Genomic DNA, 27684 nt, shown 5'->3' with positions numbered 1-27684 from the left:
TGGGGTGCGGGTACAGCGGAGGTAAGCCCAGGCACTGGGTGATGATAAGAGAGGTTGTATCTCTGGACATGCTGGTTGTAATGGGTGATGTCACCACATGTGTGGGAGGTGGGACAAAGGAGGTATCAGAGGTATGAAGGGTGGAACTAGGGGCTCCATTGTAAACTAAAACAATGCTAACTAACCTGAACAACAGTATACAAGGCATATTGACATTTGAGAGAGACATACAGCGAGGTATACAGTAATCACAGGTGTTGATTGGGAGAGCTAGCTAAAACAACAGGTGAGACAACAACAGCTAATCAGCTAGCACAACAACAGCAGGTAAAATGGCGTTGACTAGGCAGAGAGGGTCGGATTAACTACACACAGAGCCTGAGTTCGCGGCTGGGGACGACAGATAAAAACATAAACAAACAGAATGGAGTATCGTGATTAATGGACAGTCCAGCAGGCATCACCTATGCAGCCAAGTGATCACAGTGTCCAGCAGGCATCAGCTATGTAGCCAAGTGATCACAGTGTCCAGGGGGCAGCAGTAGATGGGACAGGGAAGCCGCCACTACGCTAGCGACACAGCGTTTAAAGTTAGTAGCCCGGGGGTGGTAGGGGGGGTTGGCAGGGAGATGTATCACATTGGGTGAGGCAGGTTACCGGAAGGTATAATCGAATTAAAAATCGAAAAGAGATTGAAAATAAATATGGGTCCAGTGAGTGGTTGGGCTGGCTGGGGACACGGCGATTCAGACAGTTAGCATGCCTGTGCTAACAGTTAGTAGGCCGGGGCTAAACAAGCTAGCAGTTAGCAGACCGGGGCTAAACAAGCTAGCAGTTAGTAGACCGGGGCAGGCTAGCAGTTTGCAGGCCAAATTAGCAAGCAAGCAGATAGCAAGGGCTAGAAAGTTATCCTTTGGGGGATGTCGCGATGGGTTTAAGTCTGTTTATGCCTCTTCATGCGGTTACATCAATAGACCGGTCGTGGAATTAGTAGGGTTCCAAGTAGCTCTAGGTAGCTAAGCAGGCCTAGCTGGTTAGCATAATGGGCCTTCAGCGGGCGTCGCGCCGGAGTCCTCGGGCAGATTATGCCGGTATTCCAGTCGTAGGGGATCTGCTGGGTTCCATGCCTCAAACTGGCTGTAGAAGGGGTCCGGATATTGTAGCCCAGGAGTAGTCCGGGCTAGCTTCAAGCTAAGTGGATGGAAACGCTAGCCAGGAGTAGTCATGTGGGTTGCGGTTAGCTAGTTGTGAAGATCCAGATGAAAATGTTCCGTTTGCAGTGGGAATCCGGGGATAAAAATAAAAGGTCCGTTATGCTCTGGTTAGAGTCGCAATGTTCGAACTGGCGAGAGCTTTCCGAGCTAAAGGTTAGCTGATGACCACTAGCAATGGTTTGCTGACTGATAGCTGGTAGTTAGCTGGCTAGCTTCAGTTGAGGGGTTCCAGATCCGAAGTAAATATAAATACGTTAGAAAAAAAAGCAGATCCACGGTACATTGGGTGAGGTGGGTTGCAGGAGAGTATTTAGATGTTGAGGTATGGCAAAATATTTTAAAAGATATGCAAAGAAAAATATGTAAAAACGATATATACAAGGGACAAGACAGGACAAGACGTCTGACTGCTACGCCATCGGCGGTGAAGTGTTGCAGACTCTGGGGCCTTTCAGAACAGGTGTATATATACTAGTGTATATATACTGAGATCATGTGACACTTAGATTGCACACAGGTGGACTTTATTTAACTAATTATGTGACCCAAAGATTGGAAAGCAGCTGCGGTCATCCCCCTCTTCAAAGGGGGGGACACTCTTGACCCAAACTGCTACAGACCTATATCTATCCTACCGTGCCTTTCTAAGGTCTTCGAAAGCCAAGTCAACAACAAACAACCGACCATTTCGAATCTCACCATACCTTCTCTGCTATGCAATCTGGTTTCAGAGCTGGTCATGGGAGCACCTCAGCCACGCTCAAGGTCCTAAACGATATCTTAACCGCCATCGATAAGAAACATTACTGTGCAGCCGTATTCATTGATCTGGCCAAGGCTTTCGACTCTGTCAATCACCACATCCTCATCGGCAGACTCGACAGCCATGGTTTCTCAAATGATTGCCTCACCTGGTTCACCAACTACTTCTCTGATAGAGTTCAGTGTGTCAAATCGGAGGGTCTGCTGTCCGGACCTCTGTCAGTCTCTATGGGGGTGCCACAGGGTTCAATTCTTGGACCGACTCTCTTCTCTGTATACATCAATGAGGTCGCTCTTGCTGCTGGTAAGTCTCTGATCCACCTCTACGCAGACGACACCATTCTGTATACTTCCGGCCCTTCTTTGGACACTGTGTTAACAACCCTCCAGGCAAGCTTCAATGCCATACAACTCTCCTTCCGTGGCCTCCAATTGCTCTTAAATACAAGTAAAACTAAATGCATGCTCTTGAACCGATCGCTACCTGCACCTACCCGCCTGTCCAACATCACTACTCTGGACGGCTCTGACTTAGAATACGTGGACAACTACAAATACTTAGGTGTCTGGTTAGACTGTAAACTCTCCTTCCAGACCCATATCAAACATCTCCAATCCAAAGTTAAATCTAGAATTGGCTTCCTATTTCGCAACAAAGCATCCTTCACTCATGCTGCCAAACATACCCTTGTAAAACTGACCATCCTACCAATCCTCGACTTTGGCGATGTCATTTACAAAATAGCCTCCAATACCCTACTCAACAAATTGGATGCAGTCTATCACAGTGCAATCCGTTTTGTCACCAAAGCCCCATATACTACCCACCATTGCGACCTGTACGCTCTCGTTGGCTGGCCCTCGCTTCATACTCGTCGCCAAACCCACTGGCTCCATGTCATCTACAAGACCCTGCTAGGTAAAGTCCCCCCTTATCTCAGCTCGCTGGTCACCTTAGCATCTCCCACCTGTAGCACACGCTCCAGCAGGTATATCTCTCTCGTCACCCCCAAAACCAATTCTTTCTTTGGCCGCCTCTCCTTCCAGTTCTCTGCTGCCAATGACTGGAACGAACTACAAAAATCTCTGAAACTGGAAACACTTATCTCCCTCACTAGCTTTAAGCACCAACTGTCAGAGCAACTCACAGATTACTGCACCTGTACATAGCCCACCTATAATTTAGCCCAAACAACTACCTCTTTCCCAACTGTATTTAATTTGTATTTATTTATTTATTTTGCTCCTTTGCACCCCATTATTTTTATTTCTACTTTGCACATTCTTCCATTGCAAAACTACCATTCCAGTGTTTTACTTGCTATATTGTATTTACTTTGCCACCATGGCCTTTTTTGCCTTTACCTCCCTTCTCACCTCATTTGCTCACATTGTATATAGACTTGATTATACTAGACTTGATTATACTATTATACTGTATTATTGACTGTATGTTTGATTTACTCCATGTGTAACTCTGTGTCGTTGTATCTGTCGAACTGCTTTGCTTTATCTTGGCCAGGTCGCAATTGTAAATGAGAACTTGTTCTCAACTTGCCTACCTGGTTAAATAAAGGTAAAATAAAATAAAAAATAAAAAAACATCTGAAGGTAATGGGTTGCACCAGATCTTGTTTACGGGCTTCATAGTAAAAGGGGTGAATACATATGCATGCACCACTTTCCCATTTTTTATGTTTTAGAATTTTTTTAAACAAGTATTTTATTTCATTTCACTTCGCCAATTTGGACTATTTTGTGTATATTCATTACATTAAATCCAAATAAAAATCCATTTAAATTACAGGTTGTAGTGCAACAAAATAGGAAAAACGCCAAGAGGGATGAATACTTTTTCAAGGCACTGCATAGAATAATGTAGTAATCAAGTGGCCACCATCTGCCTTGATGATATAAATACATCATATGCTGATGCTACTCTGCTCTTTATTTTACTCTCTTTATCTATCCTGATGCCTAATCACTTTACCCTGCCTTCATATTCATACAGTATCTACCTCAAATACCTCATACCCCAGCACATTGATTTAGTACTGGTACAACCTGTATAAAGCTCCATTCTTGTGTATTTTATTCCTCTTGTGATACTAGTTTTATTTGTATGATAATTTTTTAACTCTGCATCGTTGGGAAGGGCTCGTTAGCAACCATTTCATGGTAAAGTCTACACCCGTTTTATTCGGCACATGTGACAAATAAGCTTTGATTGGATTTGACACACTCTTTCTAACTCCCAAACACACAGTCTTCTTACATACACACACACACTTGCTCACTCACTCACGGCAGCCTGAAACTAGGAGCTCCATTCGACTCAACTACAATTTAATTTGCTTTGGAAGAGATGAGATAGAGCATCAAATTATAGCTAACAAGGAAAATCTATCACCTTGGGTTGAGATAAGCTGAAAGCTAGTCAACTCTGATTGATTCCAGCACCACAGCCGCCAGGATGGAATTTGACAGATAACTGCAAGTGAAGTGGAGAGAGAATGAGAAGGAGGGAGAGAAGGAGGAGGAGAGGGGGTATATGGGGTGGTAAAGAGGGAAGAAGGTAGGGGAAAAGTAGCATAACTAATGGAGTACAGGCAGGCGGTGAAGTGAATGATAAGGCAGACATACAGAACGAGAGGGGGAGGCTGAGAGAGATGCAAAGTGAGAGGTTGAGGGAAACAAATGAGGGATGAGGATAGAGGGAGAGAGATAGAGAGAGGGTTAGACAGAGGGTTAGACAGTGAGAGGCAGAGGGAGACAGAGAGAAAGAGAGACGTGTCTGAGGGAGCGATAGTGGCATATTCAGCTGCAGGTTTGTTTATTCTTGCCGTGGAGTGTGTTTGCTCCTGTCGGCATGGCGATGGCTAGGGACGGCAAAGAAAATCACAGCTATTCCATGGGAGCTCCTCATCAGTTGATGGGTAAATCTGGCAGATAAGAGGAGTGCCGCTATCAGCAGTCTCAAAACAGGTGTGTGTGTGTGTGTGTTTGCAGAGGTTGACAGTGTCACATAAATGCTGCATACCTCAATCTATACAAGCAGTGCCCATGTGAAATCTCCACAATAGATGCTTTAAGGTCACAGGAGGTTGCTGAGGGGAGAACGGCTTATAATAATGGCCAGAACTAAGCAAATGGAATGGCATCAAACACTTGAAAACCAAGTTTGATGTATTTGATACCATTCCACTGATTCCGCTCCAGCCATTACCACGAGTCCGTTCTCCCCAACTAAGGTGCCACCAACCTCATGTGATTTAGGTTTATTGGATAAGCTATGTGGGCTCAGGGCAAACAGCCACATAGCTACAGTACATCAGTGAGATGGATTTAAACCTGATCTACAGTAGAGTGCATCAGAATGCAGCCCCCACTGGGGCATCTCATCAGCAGCCCTTGCTCTCTGCTTAATATGGCAAGGTGATCCCCGAGGGGAACTCCACCCCCCCATTCAGCTGAAAAGGTGGCGCAAGGAATTCAAAATATTCTTTAGAAATATTTAACTTTCACACATTAACAAGTCCAATACAGCAAATTAAAGATAAACATCTTGTTCATCTACCATCATGTCTGATTTTTAAAATGTTTTACAGCGAAAACACAACATATATTTATGTTAGATCACCACCAAATCAAAGGAAAAACACAACCATTTTTTCCAGCCAAAGATAGAGTCACAAAAGCAGGATTAGAGATAAAATGAATCACTAACCTTTTGAAAATCTTCACCAGATGACACTCATATGACATGTTACACAATACATTTATGTTTTGTTCGATAATATGCATATTTATATCCACAGATCTCGGTTTACATTGACGCCATGTTCAGAAATGCCTCCAAAATATCCGGAAGAATTATAGAAAGCTACGCCAGAAAACAGAAATACTCATCATAAACTTTGACTAAAGATACATGTTCTACATATAATTAAAGATACACTGGTTCTTAATGCAACCGCTGTGTCAGATTTTCTAAAAACGTTATGAAAAAAGCCTACCATGCAATAATCTGAGACGGCGCTCAGACGTAAAACTATTTCTCTGCCATGTTGGAGTCAACAGAAATACGAAATTACATCATAAATATTCCCTAACATTTGATGATCTTTCATCAGAATGCAGTGCAAGGAGTCCTAGTTCCACAATAAATCATTGTTTTGTTCCATGTTGTCCAATACTAGTGTCCACTTAGCTGCATTTGCTACCACTTTCAGCTCACGTGCCCAAAAGCTGACGCTGGTCCAGGACAACTCGCACGAAAAGTTTAAAAATATATATTCCAGGTCGAATAAACTGGTCAAACTAAGTAGAGAATCAATCTTCAGGATGTTATTTTCATATATATCCAATAACGTTCCAACCGGATCATACGTTTTCATCTGCAGCCAAATGGAACGACGGTGGCACCCACAGAGAAATGCGACACAGGGAAATTGCATTCTGCCAAGACCGTGACTATTTCCCCTCCCATTCGGTCAAAGTTCACACCAGAAGCTCCATTCCACGTTCTACTGAATGAGGACATCCAGTGGAATGCGTAGGAAGTGCTACCAGATCAATATCTTGTTTGGAAAGAAAGGGCCGATGACGTCAAATTTGACCCACATTCAGAATTTCACTTCTTGTTTGGAAGATTGCCTGCCCTATGAGGTCTGTTATACTCACATACATAATTCAAACAGTTTTAGAAACGTCAGAGTGTTTTCTATCCAATAGTAATAATAATATGCATATATTAGCAATCTAGGAGGGAGTAGGATGCAGTTCACTATGGGCACGCAATTCATCCAAAGTGAAAATACTGCCCCCTATCCCCAACAAGTTTTAACCCCAGCTCAGCTCAACTTCAAATCAAATTATACTGGTCACATGCGCCGAATACAACAGGGGTAGACTTTACAGTGAAATGCTTAATTACGAGCCCATTCCAGACAGTGCAGAGTTAAAAAGTAAGACAAATATAATTTAAAAAAAAAATAGTAACCCAATAAAAACACTAACAAACTCATATACAAAGAGCACCAGTACCAAGTCAATGTGCAGGGATATGAGGTAGTTGAGGGAATCGAGGTAGAGTGACAGAGTGACCTCTAGCCTTGTCCTCATCAACACTCACACCTGTGTTAATGAGAAAATCACTGACATGATGTCAGCTGGTCCTTTTGTGGCATGGCTGAAATGCAGTGGCAATGTTTTTGGGGGATTCAATTAATTTGCATGGCAAAGAGGGACTTTGCAATTAATTGCAATTCATCTGATCACTCTTCATACCATTCTGGAGTATATGCAAATTGCCATCATACAAACTGAGGCAGCAGACTTAGTGAAAATGAATATCTGTGTCAATCTCAAAATGTTTGGCCACTACTGTATATGTGTGAGTGAGTGTGGTGTCAATATGCATGTGTGTGTGTGTGTTTTGTGTGTGAGCTTATGTGGTATGTGTGAGTGTGTGGGTAAAGTCTAGTGAGTGTGCATAGAACCAGTGCAAGGGAGTCAGTGCAAAACAATACAAATAAATAAATAAAAAGTAAAGGAGTTCAATGTAAATGGTCTGGTAGTCATTTCATTAACTGTTCAGCAGTCTTACAGATTTGCGGTAGAAGCTGTTCATGTGTCTTTTAGTCCCAGACTTGCCACTCCGGTACCGCTTGCCGCGTGGTAGCAGAGAGGATAGTCTACGACTTGGGTGTCTGGAGTCTTTGACCATTGTTATGGCCTTCCTCTTACACCGCCTGATTTAGAGGTCCAGGATGGCAGGGAGATTGGCGCCAGTGATGTACTTGGCTGTACGCACTATCCTCTCTAGCGCCAATGTGGTCGGATGCCGAGCAGTAGGCGATGATGCAGCCAGTCAAGATTCAATCAATGGTGCAGCTGTAGAACTTTGAGGATCTAAAGGCCCACGCCAAATCTTTTCAGCCTCCTGATGGGGAAAAGGTCGTACCCTTTTCACGACTGTATTGGTGTGTTTGGACCATGATAGGTCCTTAGTGATGTGGACACCGAGGACCTTGAAGTTCTCAATCAGCTCTACAACAGCCCAGATGAAGTGAATGGGTGCGTGTTCGACCCTCTGTTTCATGTAGTCCACGATAAACTCCTTTGTCTTGCCCACATTTAGGGAGAGGTTGTTGTCCTGGCAATCAGACAAGCTTACCACTGTCATGTCGTTGGCAAACTTAATGATGGTGTTGGAGTCATGCGTGGCCATGCAATCGTGGGTGAACAGGGAGTACAGAAGGGGACGGAGCATGCACCCCTGAGGGGCCCCCTTATTGAGGGTAAGGGTGGAAGATGTGTTGTTGCCTACCCTCACCATCTGTGGGTGACCCTATTGTGTTAAATGCTGAGCTGTAGTCAATGAAAAGCATTCTCACGAAGGTGTTCCTTTTGTCCAGGTGGGAAAGGGCAGTATGCAGTGCAATAGAGATGGTGTCATCTGTGGATTTGTTGGAACAGTATGAGAGTTGTAGTGAGTCCAGGGTTTCAGGTATGATGGTGTTGAGCCATGATCAGCCTTTCAAGCATTTCATGGCTACAGATGTGAGTGCTATGGGTCAGTAGTCATTTAGACAGGTTACCTTGGCGTTCTGAGGCTCAGGGACTATGTGGTTTGCTTGAAACATATTGGTATTACAGATTGGGTGTCAAAGAGACATTGAAAAGGTAAATGAAGACACTTGTCAGCTGGTCAGTGCATGCTCTGAATTAGCATCCTGGTAATCCATCTGGCCTGCGGCATTGTGATTGTTAACCTGTTTAAAGGTCTTACTCACTTCACACCATTATCCCAGAAACCCTAGACCCACAATTTGCATACAGACCCACAGATATGTATGCAAATCCACAGATCTAACAGATCCACAGATGATTCAATCTCTATTGCATTCCACACTGCCCTTTACCACCTGGACAAAAGGAACACCTATGTGAGGATGCTATTAATAGACTACTGCTCAGTGTTCAACACCATAGTGCTCTGAAAGCTCATCAATAAGCTAAGGACCCTGGGACTAAACACCTCCCTCTGCAACTGGATCCTGGACTTCCTGACGGACCGTCCCCAGGTGGTAAGGGTAGGTAACAACACATTCGCCATGCTGATGCTCATCACAGGGGCCCCTCAGGGGTACGTGCTCAGTCCTCTCCTGTACTCCCTGTTCACTCATGACTGCACGGTCAGGCACAACACCATCATCAAGTTTGCCGAAGACACAACAGTGGTAGGCCTGACCACCAACAACGATGAGACAGCATATAGGGAGGAGGTCAGAGACCTGGCCGTGTGGTGCCAAGCCAATAATCTCTCTCTCAACGTGATCAAGACAAAGGAGATAATTGTGGACTACAGGAAAAAGAGGACCGAGCACGCCCCCATTCTCATCGACAGAGCTGTAGGGGAGCAGTTTGAGAGCCTCAAGTTCCTTGGTGTCCAAATCATCAACAAACTAACATGGTCCCAGCACACCAGGACAGTCGTGAAAAGGGCACGACAAAACCTATTCCCCCTCAGGAGATGGAAAAGATTTGGCATGGGTCCTCAGATCCTCAAAAGGTTCTACAGCATTATAGAGATAATGGGGGTCAAATTAGCAAGATGAATAAATAAATACAGTATTGGGATGAGGTAGTTGGATGGGCTATTTACAGATGGGCTATGTACAGGTGCAGTGATCTGTGAGCTGAATTCCACCGTCTCCATCCGGATCGCCCTGCACCTCGCGCGTCAGGGGGCGGGGGGTACTGTCACAGAACATGTTCCAGTATGTGATAGCAAAATAGTCCTGTAGTTTAGCATCTGCTTCATCTGACCACTTTTTTATAGACTGAGTCACTGGTGCTTCCTGCTTTAATTTTTGCTTGTAAGCAGGAATCAGGAGGATAGAGCTGTGGTCGGATTTACCAAATGGAGGGCGAGGGAGAGCTTTGTACGCGTCTCTGTGTATGAAGTACAGGTGATCTAGAAATGTTTCCCTCTGGTTGCACATTTAACATGTTGATAGAAATTTGGTAGAACTGATTTCAGTTTCCCTGCATTAAAGGTTGAATGTTTGAAGGGGTACGGCACTATAAAAAGTTTGGGAACCAGTGCTGTAGGGAATAGGGTGCTATTTCAGTCTGATGTTCAGGTCCAATTAGTGGGGTCCAATCTTCACTTATTCATCTTTCCATGGGTTTATTTTTTCTGTCCCTTGTTCATTTTATTTTCTTCTTGTCTTTTTCCACAAAAAAAGAGAACACTCCAGGTTAAATGATTATAGAACTCTTATTTTCTCTCTGTGGATAAATCGTTCTCCCCGCTGTCATCACGAGCAAATGGATTCCTGAAGAAATAGAAAAAGGGGCCTTTATAATTGGCTGTGGGTGACGAGACACAGTTCATTAACGTGCCATGCGTTCACAGTGGTGTGTGGGGGTCTGTGCATGTATTTGTGTGTGTGTGTGTGTGTGCTTGCATGCATGCGTGTGTGTGGAGACCACCAGTCTGGGGAAGTTAGAGCTGCTACTCTGAGATACTATCTAATCTCTGACCCTGCATCTCAAAGACACAGAGAAGAGAGAGAACATTATATATATTACAGGTAGAGGTAGTGAGATATTGAGAAATGATAGAGGAGCAAAGTGACATGTAGAGATAATAAAAAAATAAATGCGCTTGGATGGAACCAATAAGAGGTGAATCCATGTGTGTGACTGGCATTCAATGAGCGCTTCCAGAATAATTCAGAATAGAGTCAAATACATTTTCTCACTCACACACAATTAAGTTTTTTTCTTGAACATGCTAGTAGTATGTACACCAGAGGTGGGCAAAATAAGTCATATGTCGATTAACAGCGCCCACGGTGGATTTAGCAACAACAAGAACAATTGTCACTAAATGTGCTGCTTAGTTCATAGAACCGCGGTTACGTGAGTAACCTCCGATGTACGCCATATCAGCGGTTTCTGGATCTAGCTTTTGATTGGTTGGAGTTATTAGCTCTTATTAACCCATTCCTGAAAGCTAAGACTCTCAGGAACACGCACGTGTCACGATGCTACGAAACACAATTGATACTTAGTGATCTTCCCTGATGTTTTCCTGAACTTTCTAATATATTTATGATGCATTTATTTCCTTTTTGATACAAAAATAACAATAATACACCTTTACAATATTTAAGTAATTTGACATATTTTGTTATTAGCCTCTTGAACATAAACTTGTTTGTAGTTTGTATCTAGAATTGTTAGAAAAGCCATAAAATGAAGACAATTCGAATTGGTCTATATTGCTATTATTGCCCACCCCTGGTGTACATGCTAGTAATGTGTACATGCTAGTCTGTAGGAGGACATATGCTGAATGTATGATACTGCACAGCATCTGCAACTTGACTGATTAAGGAGGATAGTCATTACTTTTTGCCACAGATGTTGTTGCCATAGTACTGTATTAATAATTTTATGATAGATTCATTCAGATGTTTAATAACCTCTTTTCTTTTAACAGGAACTGTTACCCTTTATCAACATTTCTGGTTTCACATTAGTGTAAATATAAGGAATTTAACAAAATATCTCATTTCCATCCATAGTTTGTAATTCAGCCCCACATCTCATACCGCAGCTTTTCTTCTCATCCCTTTGAATCTTTAACCAATATCTAATTATCTTTTCCTTGTGACTCCATCCCTCCATCCTCTCCTCTAGGGAGTGAACAGTATGTTTCAGGTGTTCCTAACGGGGAACAACTCGGATCACTTCACCATTTCACCCACAGCGGTGCAGGGCCGTGCTGACATCAGGATGAGGGTGGACGTGCCTTTGGACTACGAGAACATCCAAAGATACAGCTTCTCTGTAAGTTCACTCTGAACACACAAGCGTGCTCGCACACAGACACGAATGCACACACGCAAACTTGCTTACGGCATGTTTTTATCTCTGTTACAAACAAACTATCAGTAACATGTACTGTAACAAGCATGGCATCTACTGTATGGAGCACAGTAAGCAAAGACACTATGGGCGAGTGTCCCTGGAATCAGATTAAAACCTCTTAAGCCGACCCCCTACTTTTTCGAACATTCTGTTAAAAATCGCGCAACATTTTGGCGTCCTGCTACTCATGCCAGGAATATAGTATATGCATATGATTAGTATGTGTGTATAGAAAACACTCTCACGTTTCTAAAACTGGTTAAATCACGGCTGTGACTATAACAGAACGTCTGTTTCATCGAAAAGCGCAGGAAAATCTGATCACTGGAAATGGAAAAAAATATCCATGCGCCACTTCAACCCATTGTTAAAGGTGAACCGTATTAAATGAGGCCGAGGTTGCAGTACCTACAGCTTCCACAGGATGTATAGAGTCTTCTCATTTGATTCGGATTTGATTCTTGGTAGAACCGACCAAAGGGAACCGATTCCCTCCGACCACCAACTTGATGCATTGGCTCGGTGTTTTTCCGGACATTTTTTCCAGACGACCAGCTATCGAATTTACATCGCCTCCTGATAATTTTTATAGCTTATTAACGTGTACTAATACCTAAAGTTGCATTAGAAAGGTATTTCGAAGTGTTTTGTGAAAGTTTATCGTCGACTTTTTAACTTTAAAAAAATGACGTTACGTTATGAAACGCTATTTTTTTCCGTTTATCACACAGTCTTCATAGATCGATATCTAGGCTATATATGGACCGATTTAATCGAAAAAAAAGACCCAGTATTGATTATGGGACATCAAGGAGTGCCAACAAAGAAGATGGTCAAAGGTAATGAATGTTTTATATTTTATTGTGCGGTTTGTGTAGCGCCGACTATGCTAATTCTTTTGTTTACATCCCCTACGGGTCTTTTGGGGTGTTACATGCTATCAGATAATAGCTTCTCATGCTTTCGCCGAAAAGCATTTTAAAAATCTGACTTGGTGCCTGGATTGACAACGAGTGTAGCTTTAATTCAATACCAAGCATGTGTATTTTAATGACCGTTTGCGTTTTAACTAATACTATTAGCGTTTAGCGTAGCGCATTTGCATTTCCAGAGCTCTAGTTGGGACGTCTGCGTCTCAAGTAGGATCAAGAGGTTTTAAAGGGGTGTTTGCTACATACATTTTTTTACTTTTGCATTTATGACTCAAATAACCATTTCAAATAACCATTTGAGTTGAGATTCTTTGCAGTTCACAAAAGGATTCTTTGCTCTTTTAGTGATAATTCAAATGTAGCTATTTTTGTGCAACCATGAGAGTGGCCAGTTTATCGAATGTGTTGTGTTATGCCATTACATATTATACATTACCAGTGATAGTGTCTTGTGAAATGATCACTTAAGAGCCTTGTGCCAATTGAGAGTGGTTGACTTAATCAGTCAGTAATTCTCAATTCTCTTTATAGCTGTAGCTTACTTCAACTTGTCAATTAACACAATAATATCTCTGGATGTATTTTATATATGTTTTTTTTACCCCTTTTTCGCCCAAATTTTGTGATAGCCAATTGGTAGTTGCAGTCTTGTCCCATCGCTGCAACTCCTGTACGGACTCGGGAGAGGCGAAGGTCGATAGCCATGCGTCCTCCATAACACGGCCCTGCCAAGCCACACTGCTTCTTGACACACTGCTCGCTTAACCCAGAAGCCAGCCGCACAAATGTGTCGGAGGAAACAACGTACAACTGCCAACTGTGTCAGCATGCATGCGCCCGCCACAGGAATCGCAAGAGCGACAAGGACATCCTGGCCGGCCAAACCCGCAGCTAGCCCGGATGACGCTGGGCCAATTGTGCGAAGCCTCATGGGTCTCCCGGGCTCGGCCAACGGGGACACAGCCCGGGATCGAACCCGGGGCTGTAGTGAAGACCTAGTGCCCTAGACCGCTGGATTTTTAACTATATAATATGGCTGACCAGAACAAAAAACCCTGTATGGTTCTTCAATAGGCTCTACAAAGAACCTTTCAATGGTTCTTTATGAACCAACCATAAAGAACCATAAAAAAGGTTCATATAAAGAACCATAACAAGGGTTCTATAAATATATATTTTTAAAGTTCTATGTTGTCCCAAAAAGGGTTGCAACCATAGTGGAATCCTTTTTTTGGTGCAATGTAGCAACTTTTTTAAATGGTTCTTTATAGAATCTTAGGTTCTTTATAGCACCAATTAGAATCTTATGAGCATGGTTCTTTATTGAACCTTCAAAAAAGGGTTCACTATATCACAAAAAGATTATGCTATGGTTACAAGCCTAAGATCCCCTATCTGGTACTTGTTAGAACCATAATTTTTTTAGAGTGTACACTCCCCTCCTCTAAGGTGAAGGGTTGAGTAACCGGGTGGTAGCCGGCTAGTGATGGCTATTAAACAGTCTGATAGCCTTGAGATAAAAATAGCTTCTAAGTCTCTCTGTACCAGCTTTGATGCATCTGTACTAACCTCACCTTCTGGGTGGTAGTGGGGTGAACAGGCAGTAGCTCGGGTGGTTGATGTCCTTGATTATCTTTTTGGATTTCCTGTGACATCGGGTGCTGGAGGGCAGTGTGCCCCTGGTGATGCATTGGGCAGACCGCAACACCCTCTGAAGAGCCCTGCGGTTGCAGGCGGTGCAGTTGCCATACCAGGCGGTGATGCAGCCCGACAGGATGCTCTCAATTGTGCATCTGTAAAGGTTTGTGAGGGTTTTAGGGGCCAAGCCGAATTTCTTCAGCCTCATGAGGTTGAAGAGGTGCTGTTCCGCCTTCTTCACCAGACTGTCTGTGTGGGTGGACCATTTCAGATTGTCAGTGATGTGTATGCCAAGGAACTTGAAGCTTTTCACCTTCTCCACTGCGGTCCTGTCAATGTGGATAAGGGCGTGCTCCCTCTGCTGTTTCCTGAAGTCCACGATCAGCGCCTTAATTTTGTTGACATTGAGGGAGAGGTTATTTACCTGGCATCACTCTGCCAGGGCCCTCACTTCCTCCCTGTAGACTGTTTTGTCATTGTTGGTAATCAGGCCTACTACTGTTGTGTTGTCTGCAAACTTGATGATTGAGTTGAAGGCATGCGTGGCCACGCTGTCATGGGTGAACAGGGAGTACAGGAGGGGGCTTAGCACACACCCTTGTGGCCCCTTGTGTTGAGGATCAGCGAAGTGGAGGTATTGTTTCCTAACACCTGGGGCACCCTGTCAGGAAGTCCAGGACCCAGTTGCACGGGGTGGGATCCAGACTCAGGGCCCCGAGCTTAATGATGAGCTTGGAGGGTACTATGGTGTTGAAGGCTGAGCTATAGTCAATGAACAGCATTCTTACATAGATTTTCCTCTTGTCCAGATGGGATAAGGCAATGTGCAGTTCGATGGCGATTGCATCGTCTGTGGATCTATTGGGGAGGTATGCAAATTGAAGTGGGTCTATGACAGGAGTACTAGGGGATGATAGTAATTTAGTTCAGTTACCTTTGCTTTCTTGGGTACAGGAACAATGGTGGACATCTTGAAGCAAGTGGGGACAGCAGACTGGGATAGGGAGAGATTGAATATGTCCGTAAAACACTCCAGCCAGCTGGTATGCGCATGCTCTGAGGACGCGGCTAGGGATGCCGTATGGGCCGGCAGTCTTGCGAGGGTTAACACACTTTAACATCTTACTCAAGCAAGCCACGGAGATGAATGAATTCAACAACAACATCTATGTCCCGAACAAATACAGTCGTGGATGGTAACTCTACAATTCACTCAAAGTCGAAAAGCAAGGAGCACTGGGAAATTATATTGGAGGCATGTCGTAGTTACACAAAATGTTCAAGCTGATCCAACTCAAATCTGGACCCCCTACAGGGTGACAGTGACTCTATTAGTTTGAGTTATGATAACAAAATCACTTTAAGTAACTGTTCTCATATATATTAAGTGCAATGGGCTTCCTCAAATGTTTTCAGTAATGACAGCATAATGGGGTTTACAGTGTATTGCTATAAATACAGTATAGGATCATCTGACTAATGCCACCTCAGGTGGAACACGTTGTCATGTGTGCTCCCTCTCCGGCCTCTAGGTCACCAGGCTGCTCGTTATGGCGCACACCTGTCACCATCGTTACGCACGTCTCCAGACTCACCTGGACTCACCTGGATCACCTCCCTGATTACCTTCACTATATATGTCACTACTTTCGGTTCCTTCCCCAGGCATTATTGTTTCTGTTCCAGTGTCATGTCTGTGCGTTGTTTATGTTTCTTATTTTGTGTTTAGTTGCGTTTATTTATTAAAACACTCACTCCCTGAACTCTCAGACCGCTTGTTACACACGTACTGTACATACAGTAGATTTGTACTGAAAGCCAATCATTGGCTTGTGAGAAATGTACTGTATGTTTTGGTTCTATTCTCATGAGATTGTCCCTGTAATGACTGTATACAAACTAAGAATAATGCAGCCACATTTCACTTATGCGACAATGCCATAGCAGACGACACTGTCTAGCTCAGGCTTTAAAAAGCAGCACTCAGTGCTGCAGACTTGGTTGAGCATTTAAATGTATATTGTGTTACTTCACCACCACTATTTACCAAAACATTTGATATTGTGTTTTGGATCCTTAAAACCGAATAAAGTTTAAAGTATGACATGTTTTAAACTCATTTCAGTCTGTTAATTAAGTTCAAAACAAAGTACATGAGCATATGCATAGAAAGTGGATACGCATGGATGCATGTCACAATGGTAAAATGTAAAAACAACTGTAGTTAGCAAAATAGTGTAGAAATGATTGCTAACTAGCGAAGCATATTGGCTGACTGTGGGGCAAAACAATTCACTTATTTACCATTAATAAGCCACCGCAGATCTATTTGCTGGCAAATGCAACACTGTACTAAAATTGCCCAGGTGTCTCCAGTAATGTTTACTTTTTGATGTTCTATGACGTCTCCACTTCCTTCCTACCCTATGTCTAGAACATTGATGTCTTCAAGTGATCAGAGACTCTACTCTATCTTTTTCAGCTATATGCCAATGAGTCCATGTCCGAACATGTGGGTTTTGCCCGTATCTACATTGACCTGATCAATGAGAATGACAACCGGCCCATCTTCCTTAAATCCCTGTATAACATCAGTCTGCCTGAGAACACACCCAGAGGAACCTCCCTCCTACGCATCCAGGTAAGGTTATCACTGCAACACGCTAGCTACAACACACTGTAACAAACACTCCCTGAAGCACACTGTCTCATGCTGTTATATGGCGTCTGTTATGCTGTAACACACATTGCCTAGCAGTGGAGACTCCTCAGAGGAGCAAGGAGAGGACCATCGTTCTCAGTAAATTTCATATATTTTTTTTAATGTTAACTTCAAAAAGTTTTCCTTTTTAAATAAAACTATACTAAACATAATCACGTCACCAAATACTTTATTAAAACACTATTTTGCAATGAAGGTAGTAGCCTTCACAGTAGCCTCAACAGCACTCTATTGGGTAGCACAAAGGTGTAACCAGAGGACAGCTTAGCTTCCGTCCTTCTCTGGGAACATTGACTTCAATACAAAACCTAGGAGGCTCATGGTTCTCACCCCTTTCCATAGACTTACACAGTAACTATGAAAACTTCTGGGGGACGTCCTCCAACCTATCAGAGCTCTTGAACTGACATGTTGTCCACCCAATCAAAGGATCAGAGCATGAATCTAGTACTGAAAGCATAATGTACAGCTAGCTAGCACTGCAGTGCATTAAATGTGGTGAGTAGTTGACTCAAAGAGAGAGAAAGACAATAGTTGAACAGTTTTGAACAAATTAATTTCTTCATAAATGAAGGAGAAGCAAGAGAGGGAGAGATTGTGTTTTTTTCCACAATCAGTTTCACTTACTTAGCTAGCAAATGCAGCCAGCTAGTTTAGCCTACTCAAACACACTGCTCAAACAGAGGGATGCTATGTTAGGTAGCTGGTTATGACTATCCAACACAACACTTCCAAGTCAAGGTAAGCTTAATGACAAAGCGAAAACAGGTTTTAATAAATTTTAGCAAATTTATAAAAATAAAAAAGTGAAATAACTTTTTACATAAGCACTCAGACCCTTTGCTATAAGGCTTGAAATTGAACTCAGGTGCATCCTGCTTCCATTGAGCATCCTTGAGATGTTTCTACAACTTGATTGGAGTCCACCTGTGGTAAATCCAATTGATTGGACATGATTTGGAAAGGCACACACTTGTCTATATAAGGTCCCACAGTTGACAGTGCAAGTCAGAGCAAAAACCAAGCCATGAGATCAAAGGAATTGTCCGTAGAGCTCAGAGATAGGATTGTGTTGAGGCACAGATCTGGGGAAATGGTACCAAAACATTTCTGGGGCATTGAAGGTCCCTAAGAACACAGTGGCCTCCATCATTCTTAAATGAAAGAAGTTTGGAACCACCAAGACTCTTCCTAAAGCTGTCCGCCTGGCCAAACTGAGCAATCGGGAGAGAAGGGAGGTGAGCACTCCACCAATCAGGCCTTTATGGTAGAGTGGCCAGAGAGTGGCCAGACGTAAGCAACTCCTCTGAATGCCAAGCGTCACATATGTAGGAAACCCGGCACCATTCCTACAGTGAAGCATGGTGGTGGCAGCATCATGCTGTGAGGATGTCTTTCAGCAGCAGGGACTGGGAGACTAGTTGGGATCAAGGGAAAGAGGAACGAAGCAAAGTACAGAGAGATCCTCGATGAAAAGCTGCTCCAGAGTGCTCAGGGCCTTAGACTGGGGTGAAGGTTCACCTTCCAGGACAACAACCCTAAGCACACAGACAAGACGATGCAGGAGTGGCTTCGGGACAAGTCTCTGAATGTCCTTGAGTGGCCCAGGCAGAGCCCGGACTTGGACATATGTGGGAAGTCCTTCACTGTTGGAAGACTGTTGGAAAAGCATTCCTCATGAAGCTGGTTGAGAGAATGCCAAAAGTGTGCAAAGCTGTCCTCAAGGCAATGGGTGGCTACTTTGAAGAATCTCAAATATAAAATATATTTTAATTTATTTAACACTTTTGTGCTCACTACATAATTGCATATGTGTTATTTCATAGTTTTGATGTCTTCACTATTTTATAATGTAGGAAAAACCCTTGAATGAGTATGTGTGTTTAAACTTTTGACTGGTACTGTAGCTCTAGTCGATGCTGTTGGTTCCTTGATTGTGCGGGGACGGCTCACAGTTCACCTACAATTATAGTGAATTTGTATTTGATTTTGAATAGGGAAATTTTTATATTTTCACAATTACTTGGGTGGCACTAACTTAAGCTATACAGAATATCTCACCACCATGCATTTCCATCTCCTACTCTATCTCCTTTATTCCTTTTTCAAGTGTGCTGAGGAGCTGTCAACAGTTTAGTGAAATATAGTAGAAAGAGGAGGAAGGGAAGCGCTACTAAGATACATAATAGTAAATGTTGGTAGATAGAAGGTGCTCTTTGGTAAAAGGGGTAAATTGGTCATCAAAAAGAAAGGAGGACCAAGGTACTCTTTAGTATGGCATGTTCAATAGAAACAAAGTTTTTTTTAAACCGACACGTTTCGTCTGCATGGCCTTCGTCAGGGAGTACAAAAAAATAATAATACAATGTCCTCTCTTGAACAGCTTTTCCAATTAGCCCTAATCGAAGAGGGAGTGGTTACAAAACTGATTACACACACCTAGTAAACAATACTATACACATTAAAAGGTGAAATACTGTAGCTAGGCTATCATAAAAATACAACTCCAAGCTAGAAGTATCAGAACACTTAGAAAGGTAGTTCTAACCTTAAATATGACTGGGAGAAGTCTCAAGAATAAGAAAGCAATATATTCCATAGTACACTAGAACACAGCAAAACATGAACAACAACAGTCTAAACATAGTTGAGGGCAATTGAGCAAAATTTCCACTAGTAGACAGCAAATTAACCTATCACGAACCTACAGGAAGGGTGAGAAATCCATATCTTCATTTAAACCAGGGTATTTTGTGGCCTGTAGTTTGTAAATCCCAAAACTTTCCCTTTGGTTTAACTGTTTAAGACCTTTTCACCTTTTCTAATAGAGGCTGGAATATGATCAATACCCATAGCTTGTAGGGAGGCAGGGTTGCCATGGTGTAAGGACTTGTAGAGCCTTGCCATGGGGTAGTCTTCATTGCCTACCCGTATGGCGTACTTGTGTTCTGCTAAGGGGTCTTGAAGGCGTCTCTTTGTCCATCCAATGTAGAACACCTTGCACTGTGGACATTCCAATCTATAGATGACATGAGTGGTTTTGCAGTTAATGAAATGATTGACGTAATACTCCATTTTGGAAGCTGTGTCAATAAAATACTTATTCTGTGCAATATTTCTGCAATGGTTGCAATGGTTACAATTAAAAGAGCCCTTGGGTTTGTGGTCAAGCCAAGTTTTTTGAGAGCCACCCGGAAGATAACTGTGGACTAATTTGTCATTTAGGGTAGGACATCGCTTAAAGCTTATGACTGGTGGCTCAGTAAAGACTTGGAGTAGTAGCGTATCACTTTGGATGATGCCCCAATTATTTTGTATTATTGTTTTGATGTTCTCTGCTTCAGTGCTGTATTTTGTAACAAAATACACTCTCTCTGATGTATCACGAGGCACTCCCCTTCACAACAAGTTCTCTCTGTCAATTAATCGTGCCCTTATACCTGCATCTTTCAGGACCTGAACGCTGTAGGCCCGATTCAAGAAGTGATTCTCCAATTCAGCAGATTTGACACTGTAGTCTGTTTCCTGATCACAAATTCTGTGGACTCTTTGGAATTGGACATATGGAATATTCTCTTTTAGCCTTTTGGGGTGAAAGCTGTCTGCCCTCAGAATGGTATTCCCATATGTAGGCTTCCTAAAGATTGATGTGTGCAAACAACCTTTGTCATTTTTACTAATGTCGAGGTCCAAAAAATGAATGTTATCCTTGCTGTACCCCATAGTTAGTTTGATGTTAGGGTTAATGCTGTTAAGGTATTGGTGGAAGGAAATAAGTTCATCCTTTGAGCCTGACCAAAACAGGCAAACATCATCAATATATCGTCCCCACCATATAATCCGGTCAAAGAAATGGATATTAGAAGGATTCAAAATGAAGTAATTTTGCCATTTACCCAAGTACAAACCAGTGTAGGAAGGGCTGTAAGCAAGCTCCCATGGCACATCCTTTGACCTGTTTAAATATATGGTCCTGAAAGGTAGAGATGTTATGATTAAGAGTCCATTCAGTCAGTGAGACAATGAATTCTGTAGGAGGCATCTCAGTTTCGGTAGGGTACTCAAGAAATGGTGCATAGCTGCGAAACCTTGTTCATGCTCAATGGTGGTGTATAGAGACTCCACATCCATGGTGACTAAAAAGGAAGCTGTACCTATATTGTTCAATTCCTTAATTTTGTTCAACACATCTGTGGTATCTTGAAGATGGGCTGGGAGTGACGTCAGAAAAGGCTTAATAAAGTAATCAATGTACTTAGAGATGGGTTCTGTCAGACTTTCATTACCACTAATGACTGGTCTGCCTGGGGGTTTTCGAGATTTTTGGAAGAAGGTTAAAAGAAGCCAGACTGCCATTGAAAATAGATGTGAACTCATTGTCTGAAATGTAGCCATTCTCCTTAGCTTCTGTGAGGATCCCTTTCAATTCAGTTTTTAGGTCCTCTGTAGGGTTGAAGGTAAGATTGGTAGAATTCATCATTGTCTAATTGACGGTAGGCTTCTGTCACATATTTGTCTTTACTCCACACTACTGTAGCACCACCTTTGTCTGCTTTTTTAACCACAATCCGTTCATTTTTGGACAATGATTCAACTGTATCCCTCTCTGTCTTAGAAAGATTACGTCGTGTTTGGTTGGGGTCAATTTTACCCTTAAACAGATTATCCACATCAAAATTCACTTTCTTGGCAAATGTATTTAGTGTGGCATTCTGGACGATGGCATTCTGTACAGTATATACATATGAGATGAGTAATGTAGGGTATATAACATAAAGTGGCATAGTTTAAAGTGGCTAGTGATACATGTATTACATAAAGATGGCAAGATGCAGTAGATGATATAGAGTACAGTATATACATATACATATGAGATGAGTAATGTAGGGTATGTAAACATATTACTTGGCATTGTTTAAAGTGGCTAGTGATACATTTTTTACATCAATTTCCATATTTCCATTATTAAAGTGGCTGGAGTTGAGTCAGTATGTTGGCAGCAGCCACTCAATGTTAGTGGTGGCTGTTTAACAGTCTGATGGCCTTGAGATAGAAGCTGTTTTTCAGTCTCTCGGTCCCTGCTTTGATGCACCTGTACTGACCTCGCCTTCTGGATGGGGTGAACAGGCAGTGGCTCGGGTGGTTGTTGTCCTTGATGATCTTTATGGCCTTCCTGTGACATCGGGTGGTGTAGGTGTCCTGGAGGGCAGGTAGTTTGCCCCCCGGTGATGCGTTGTGCAGACCTCAGTACCCTCTGGAGAGCCTTACGGTTGTGGGCGGAGCAGTTGCCGTACCAGGCGGTGATACAGCCCGCCAGGATGCTCTCGATTGTGTCAATCGAACACTTGTTGAGAATAGCCTCCCATTTATCTCTAAATGCAGTTTTACCTTGTGCTCCATTAGCTGGAAACTTCATAATATGGAGGCCTCTGGGGATTAGGCCTTTCCTCCAATAGTCAGGCAAGGTGATAGAATTGAGGTCAAGTTTGGTATCTTTCTCCATAAGGTGTTGCAAGTCTCTGTAAGCCTTGTTTAAGTCCATTCCAGGATTCTCTGTGGCTGTCATCTCATCTAGCAATGAGGTAGTGGTAATAATCCTTTGGCCCTCTTCATGGGAATAGGAAAATATTGTAGCCTCTTGGGTAAAATCCATAGTTTGAGTTGTAAAATGTCCTAAAAAAACACAGAAAGAAATGACTGTGGAGCTGCTTCCTCTAAGTACCACCAAGTGCTATGCTTAACTAGTAGAAAGAGGAGGAAGGGAAGCGCTACTAAGGTACACAATAGTACATTTTGGTAGATAGAAGGTGCTCTTTGGTAAAAGGGGTAAATTGGTCATCAAAAAGAAAGGAGGACCAAGGCACTCTTCATATAATTAATTAAAATGCCTTTAATAGAAACAACGTTTTTTTTAAACCGACGCGTTTCGGCTGCATGGCCTTCGTCAAGGAGTACAAAAAAAAAGAATACAATGAGTTTAGTGAAATAAGTTTAGTTGCGAATATATGTTACTATCTATGTATCCGAAACAGCCTTCACTTGGTTTCCCAAATTAAAGACTGGGTAGCTGCAGAAAGAGGCTTGGAGAGCCCATGGGCGGAATATCACCTGTCGCGCAGTAAGAGCATGCTCTTCAAACAGTGGTTGATGCATGAAGTGAAATAGGGGCTCTTATATTTATAGTGTAGCATATTTATTTATGCTCCACTATAAAACCGAGGTAAGCGGAAAGCGTGCAGCCTCCATTCACTATTCAAGTGCATACAGATGACATTCCTTTTTTCCCCTGTTCCTGCCCATTTGATAAAGGGCCATTCTAAATTGAATATATTTTACATATTAGTAGAGACAAGATTAACTTGAAAATAGTCTGATGGGTGAAAATATGATCACTTGATGAGAGAAAAGTTGTGCAGCCTGAGGCAAGGAACAGAGCGCACACTTTCTCAAATCATTGATAGCTTATAGTCGCATCATGCAGACCATATATGTTCTGATTTCTAAGACATTCTAATGTTTGTATCAGTCACAACTAAAGTTGACAAATAACTCTAAATCTTGCATATAGGACCTGTTTCAAATGATGACTTTGAAGCCAGATAGCAACTTCATTTGCGTACTTGCTTAGGAATGGGAAAAATATCCTTTCTATTTATTTCAGCTAAGTTCAATTATATTCTTCTTACTATAAAATCATATAATATAATGGAATGGAACTTATAAACATATATTTTCAGATAAGGAAATAAGCCTACAGCCTATGGCATGGAGCTTAGCCAGATAACATACAGTAGGCCAACTTGTATTCGGTTCTTTTGAAATACATTTTCTTCATATCATAATGTTTCTTTAGACATGATCAAAAGAAACAATGAATTTTTTGTGATGGTGTATATTCAATTGATTTATTGTACTTTTTTAAATGTACACTGAACGAAAATATAAACGCAACATGCAACCATTTTAAGGATTTTACTGAGTTACAGTTCACATAAGGAAATCAGTCAAATGAAATAAATGTATTAGGCCCTAATCTATGGATTTCACATGACTGGGAATACAGATATGCACCCGTTGGTTGCAGAGAACTTTTAAAAAAGTAGGGGCGTGAATCAGAAAACCAGTCAGTATCTGTTTGTAACCACCATTTGCAGGGCGAAACAAATCCTTCCCGTAGAGTTGATCAGGCTGTTGATTGTGGCCTGTGGAATGTTGTCCCTCTCCTCTTCAATGGCTATTCGAAGTTTCTGGATATTTGCGGGACCCGGAACATGCTGTCGTACACGTAGATCGATAGCATCCCAAACATACTCAATGGGTGACATGTCTGGTGAGTATGCTGGCCATGGAAGAACTGGGACCTTTTCAGCTTTCAGGAATTGCGTACAGATTCTTGCAACATGGGGCCGTGCATTATCATGCTGAAACATGAGGTGATGGCGGCGGATGAATGGCACGACAATGGGTCTCGTCACAGTATCTCTGTGCATTCAAATTGTCATAGATGAAATGCAATGGTGTTCTTTGTCCATAGCTTATGCCTGCCCATACCATAACCCCGCCACCACCGTGGGGAACTATGTTCACAACGTTGCAATCAGCAAACCGCTCGCCTACTTGCTCTCTGCCATCTGCCCGGTACAGTTGAAAATGGGATTCATCCTTGAAGAGCACACTTCTCCGGCGTGCCAGTGGACATCGAAGGTGAGCATTTGCCCACTGAAGTTGGTTACAATGCCAAACTGCAGTCAGGTCATGTTTCTGTGCAAATCCACAGTTTCATCAGCTGGTCTCAGACGATCCCGCAGGTGAAGAAGTAAGATGTGGACATCCTGGGCTGGCGTGGTTAAACTTGGTCAGCGGTAGTGAGGCCAGCTGGACGTACTGCCAAATTCTCTAAAATGACGTTGGTGGCAGCTTATGATAGAGAAATTAACATTACATTTTCTGGCACAGCTCTGGTACACATTCCTGCAGTCAGCATGCCAATTGCACACTCCCTCAAAACTTGAGACTGTGGCTTTGTGTTGTGTGACAAAACTGCACATTTAGAGTGGCCTTTTTTTGTCCCCAGCACAAGGTGCATCTGTCAAATGATCAGGCTTGGAACCCCTTACAAAATACTTTTAAACTGGCACAACTTGTCCAATTGGTGTTTTTAAATCATTGATGAAGGATTTTGAGGCTGATTCCCTGACCTGTCAATGTTTTTAATTTGCTGTTTTATGATTTTATTATACTCTTGTGAATTCTTTTTTTTTTACTATATTACCTGTAATTTTTCATGTTGGCTGTCTGTTATTGTGTAATGACTTGGTACTGCCTATCTTGGCCAGGATGCTCTTGAAAAAGAGATTTCAAATCTCTATGAGCCCTTCCTGGTTAAATAAAAGTTAAATATATATATATTTTGCCACACCTTTCAGGTGGATGGATTATCTTGGCAAAGGACACATGCTCACTAACAGGGATGTAAACAAATTTGTTCACAAAATTTGAGAAAAGTACATTTTTTGTACGTATGGAAGATTTCGGGAATATTTTATTTCAGCTCATGAAACATGGAACCAACACTTTACTACTAGCTACTGTAGCTAGCTAAAAACATACGTGGGCGTGCATCATCTGCATCCTAGTACCTCCTTGCCTTTACCCTCTACGTTTAATCCATACCAAGGACAGAGGTCACCATCATCTATATCCTGACCTAGCAGTGAGAAGGTTACTTAGAACGGGTCCCAAATGACACCCTATTCCCTACATAATGCATTATTTTTGACCAGGGCTCATTTGGGATGCATACCCAGTTATCAGCACAGAGTCCACATAATAACTCTGGATTATTATTCATTGCCATTAATTTCAATGACAGTAACTCACACACACACACACACACACACACACACACACACACACACACACACACACACACACACACACACACACACACACACCTGATACAGTAGATGAAAGAAGTGCACACACACCTGATACAGTAGATGAAAGAAGTGCAAAAAGAATACTGTGGAAAATCTATACTGTTTATAGACTGTGCTCATGAAATTGAGTTTGTGACACGTACGCCCCGGTAATCTACTACATGATAAGTTTTCTTGGCGATGTTTGCAGTGTGTAGGGTCACAGAAAAAAGAAAGAAAGACAGACAGAGACACACACACTCTCACTATCTCCCACCCCACCCCCCCACCACCACACACACACACACACACACACACACACACACACACACACACACACACACACACACACACAGAGTGGCTGGCCATCTCCTCTGACTAAACAGATGTTTCTCCCAAGCCTCCAGGCTCTGTCCATAAATACCTGTTCGAGCTCAGACAGCTTTATGGCTGACACACACACACAGTCCTGTGTCACCCTGCCTTATCATTCACTGCCTTCCCTCAAGGTCAGCACATGGCCAGAGCAGAGAATCATCACGCTAAAGCCCAACAGACAGCATCACACAGTCATCACATGTGTGTGCAAGTGCATGTGTTCATGTGAATGTACATGTAAAGCCCTGTACAAGATTCACGTGCGTACATACACTACCGTTCAAAAGTTTGGAGTCACTTAGAAATGTCCCTGTTTTTTAAAGAAAAGCACATTTTTGGTACATTAAAATAACATCAAATTGATCAGAAATACAGTGTAGACATTGATAATGTTGTAAATTACTTTTGTAGCTGGAAACAGCTGATTTTTAATGGAATATCTACATAGTTGTACAGAGGTCCATTATCAGCAACCATCACTCCTGTGTTCCAATGACACGTTGTGTTAGCTAATCCAAGTTTATCATTTTCTAAGGCTAATTGATCATTAGAAAACCCTTTTGCAATTATGTTAGCACAGCTGTAAACTGGCGTGCTGGTAAAAGAAGCAATAAAACTGGCCTTCTTTCAACTAGTTGAGTATCTGGACCATCAGAATTTGTGGGTTCGATTACAGGCTCAAAATGGCTAAAAACAAAGACCTTTCTTCTGAAACTCGTTAGTCTAGTGAAGATGCGACTCTGGGATGCTGGCCTTCTAGGCAGAGATGCAAAGAAAAATCCATATCTCAGACTGGCCAATACAAATAAAAGATTAAGATGGGCAAAAGAACACAGACTCTGGACAAAGGAACTCTGCCTAAAAGGTCAGCATCCCGGAGTCGCCTCTTCACTGTTTTCATTGAGACCGGTGTTTTGCGGGTACTATTTAATGAAGCTGAGGACTTGTGAGGTGTCTGTTTTAGATGTTGACCGATTAATCGGAATGGCCGATTAATTAGGGCCGATTTCAGGTTTTCATAACAGTCAGACATCTGTATTTTTGGACACTTTTTTACACCTTTATTTAATTGGGCAAGTCAGTTAAGAACACACTCTTATGTTCAATGACGGCCAGGGAACGGTGGGTTAACTGCCTTATTCAGGGGCAGAACGACAGATTTTTACCTTGTC

At 42.4% G+C, this 27684-nt stretch overlaps 1 protein-coding gene across 1 annotated transcript in view; it reads left to right on the top strand.

Annotated features, from left to right (window-relative positions):
- The window catches only part of LOC112223275 (cadherin-23), a 117807-nt gene that overhangs the window by 3527 nt on the left and 86596 nt on the right, over positions 1-27684 (top strand). Inside the window, exons 2-3 of the mRNA XM_042317137.1 lie at positions 11694-11843; positions 16977-17135. Coding sequence (XP_042173071.1) covers positions 11694-11843; positions 16977-17135 — 309 coding nt within the window. The remainder of the gene's footprint in view (positions 1-11693; positions 11844-16976; positions 17136-27684) is intronic.

This window comes from Oncorhynchus tshawytscha, unplaced genomic scaffold (assembly GCF_018296145.1).
Source record: "Oncorhynchus tshawytscha isolate Ot180627B unplaced genomic scaffold, Otsh_v2.0 Un_scaffold_15173_pilon_pilon, whole genome shotgun sequence".
Taxonomy (NCBI): Eukaryota; Metazoa; Chordata; class Actinopteri; order Salmoniformes; family Salmonidae; genus Oncorhynchus; species Oncorhynchus tshawytscha.
The sequence above is the reverse complement of the archived record's forward strand: the minus strand, read 5'-3'. Positions and strand labels throughout refer to the sequence as shown.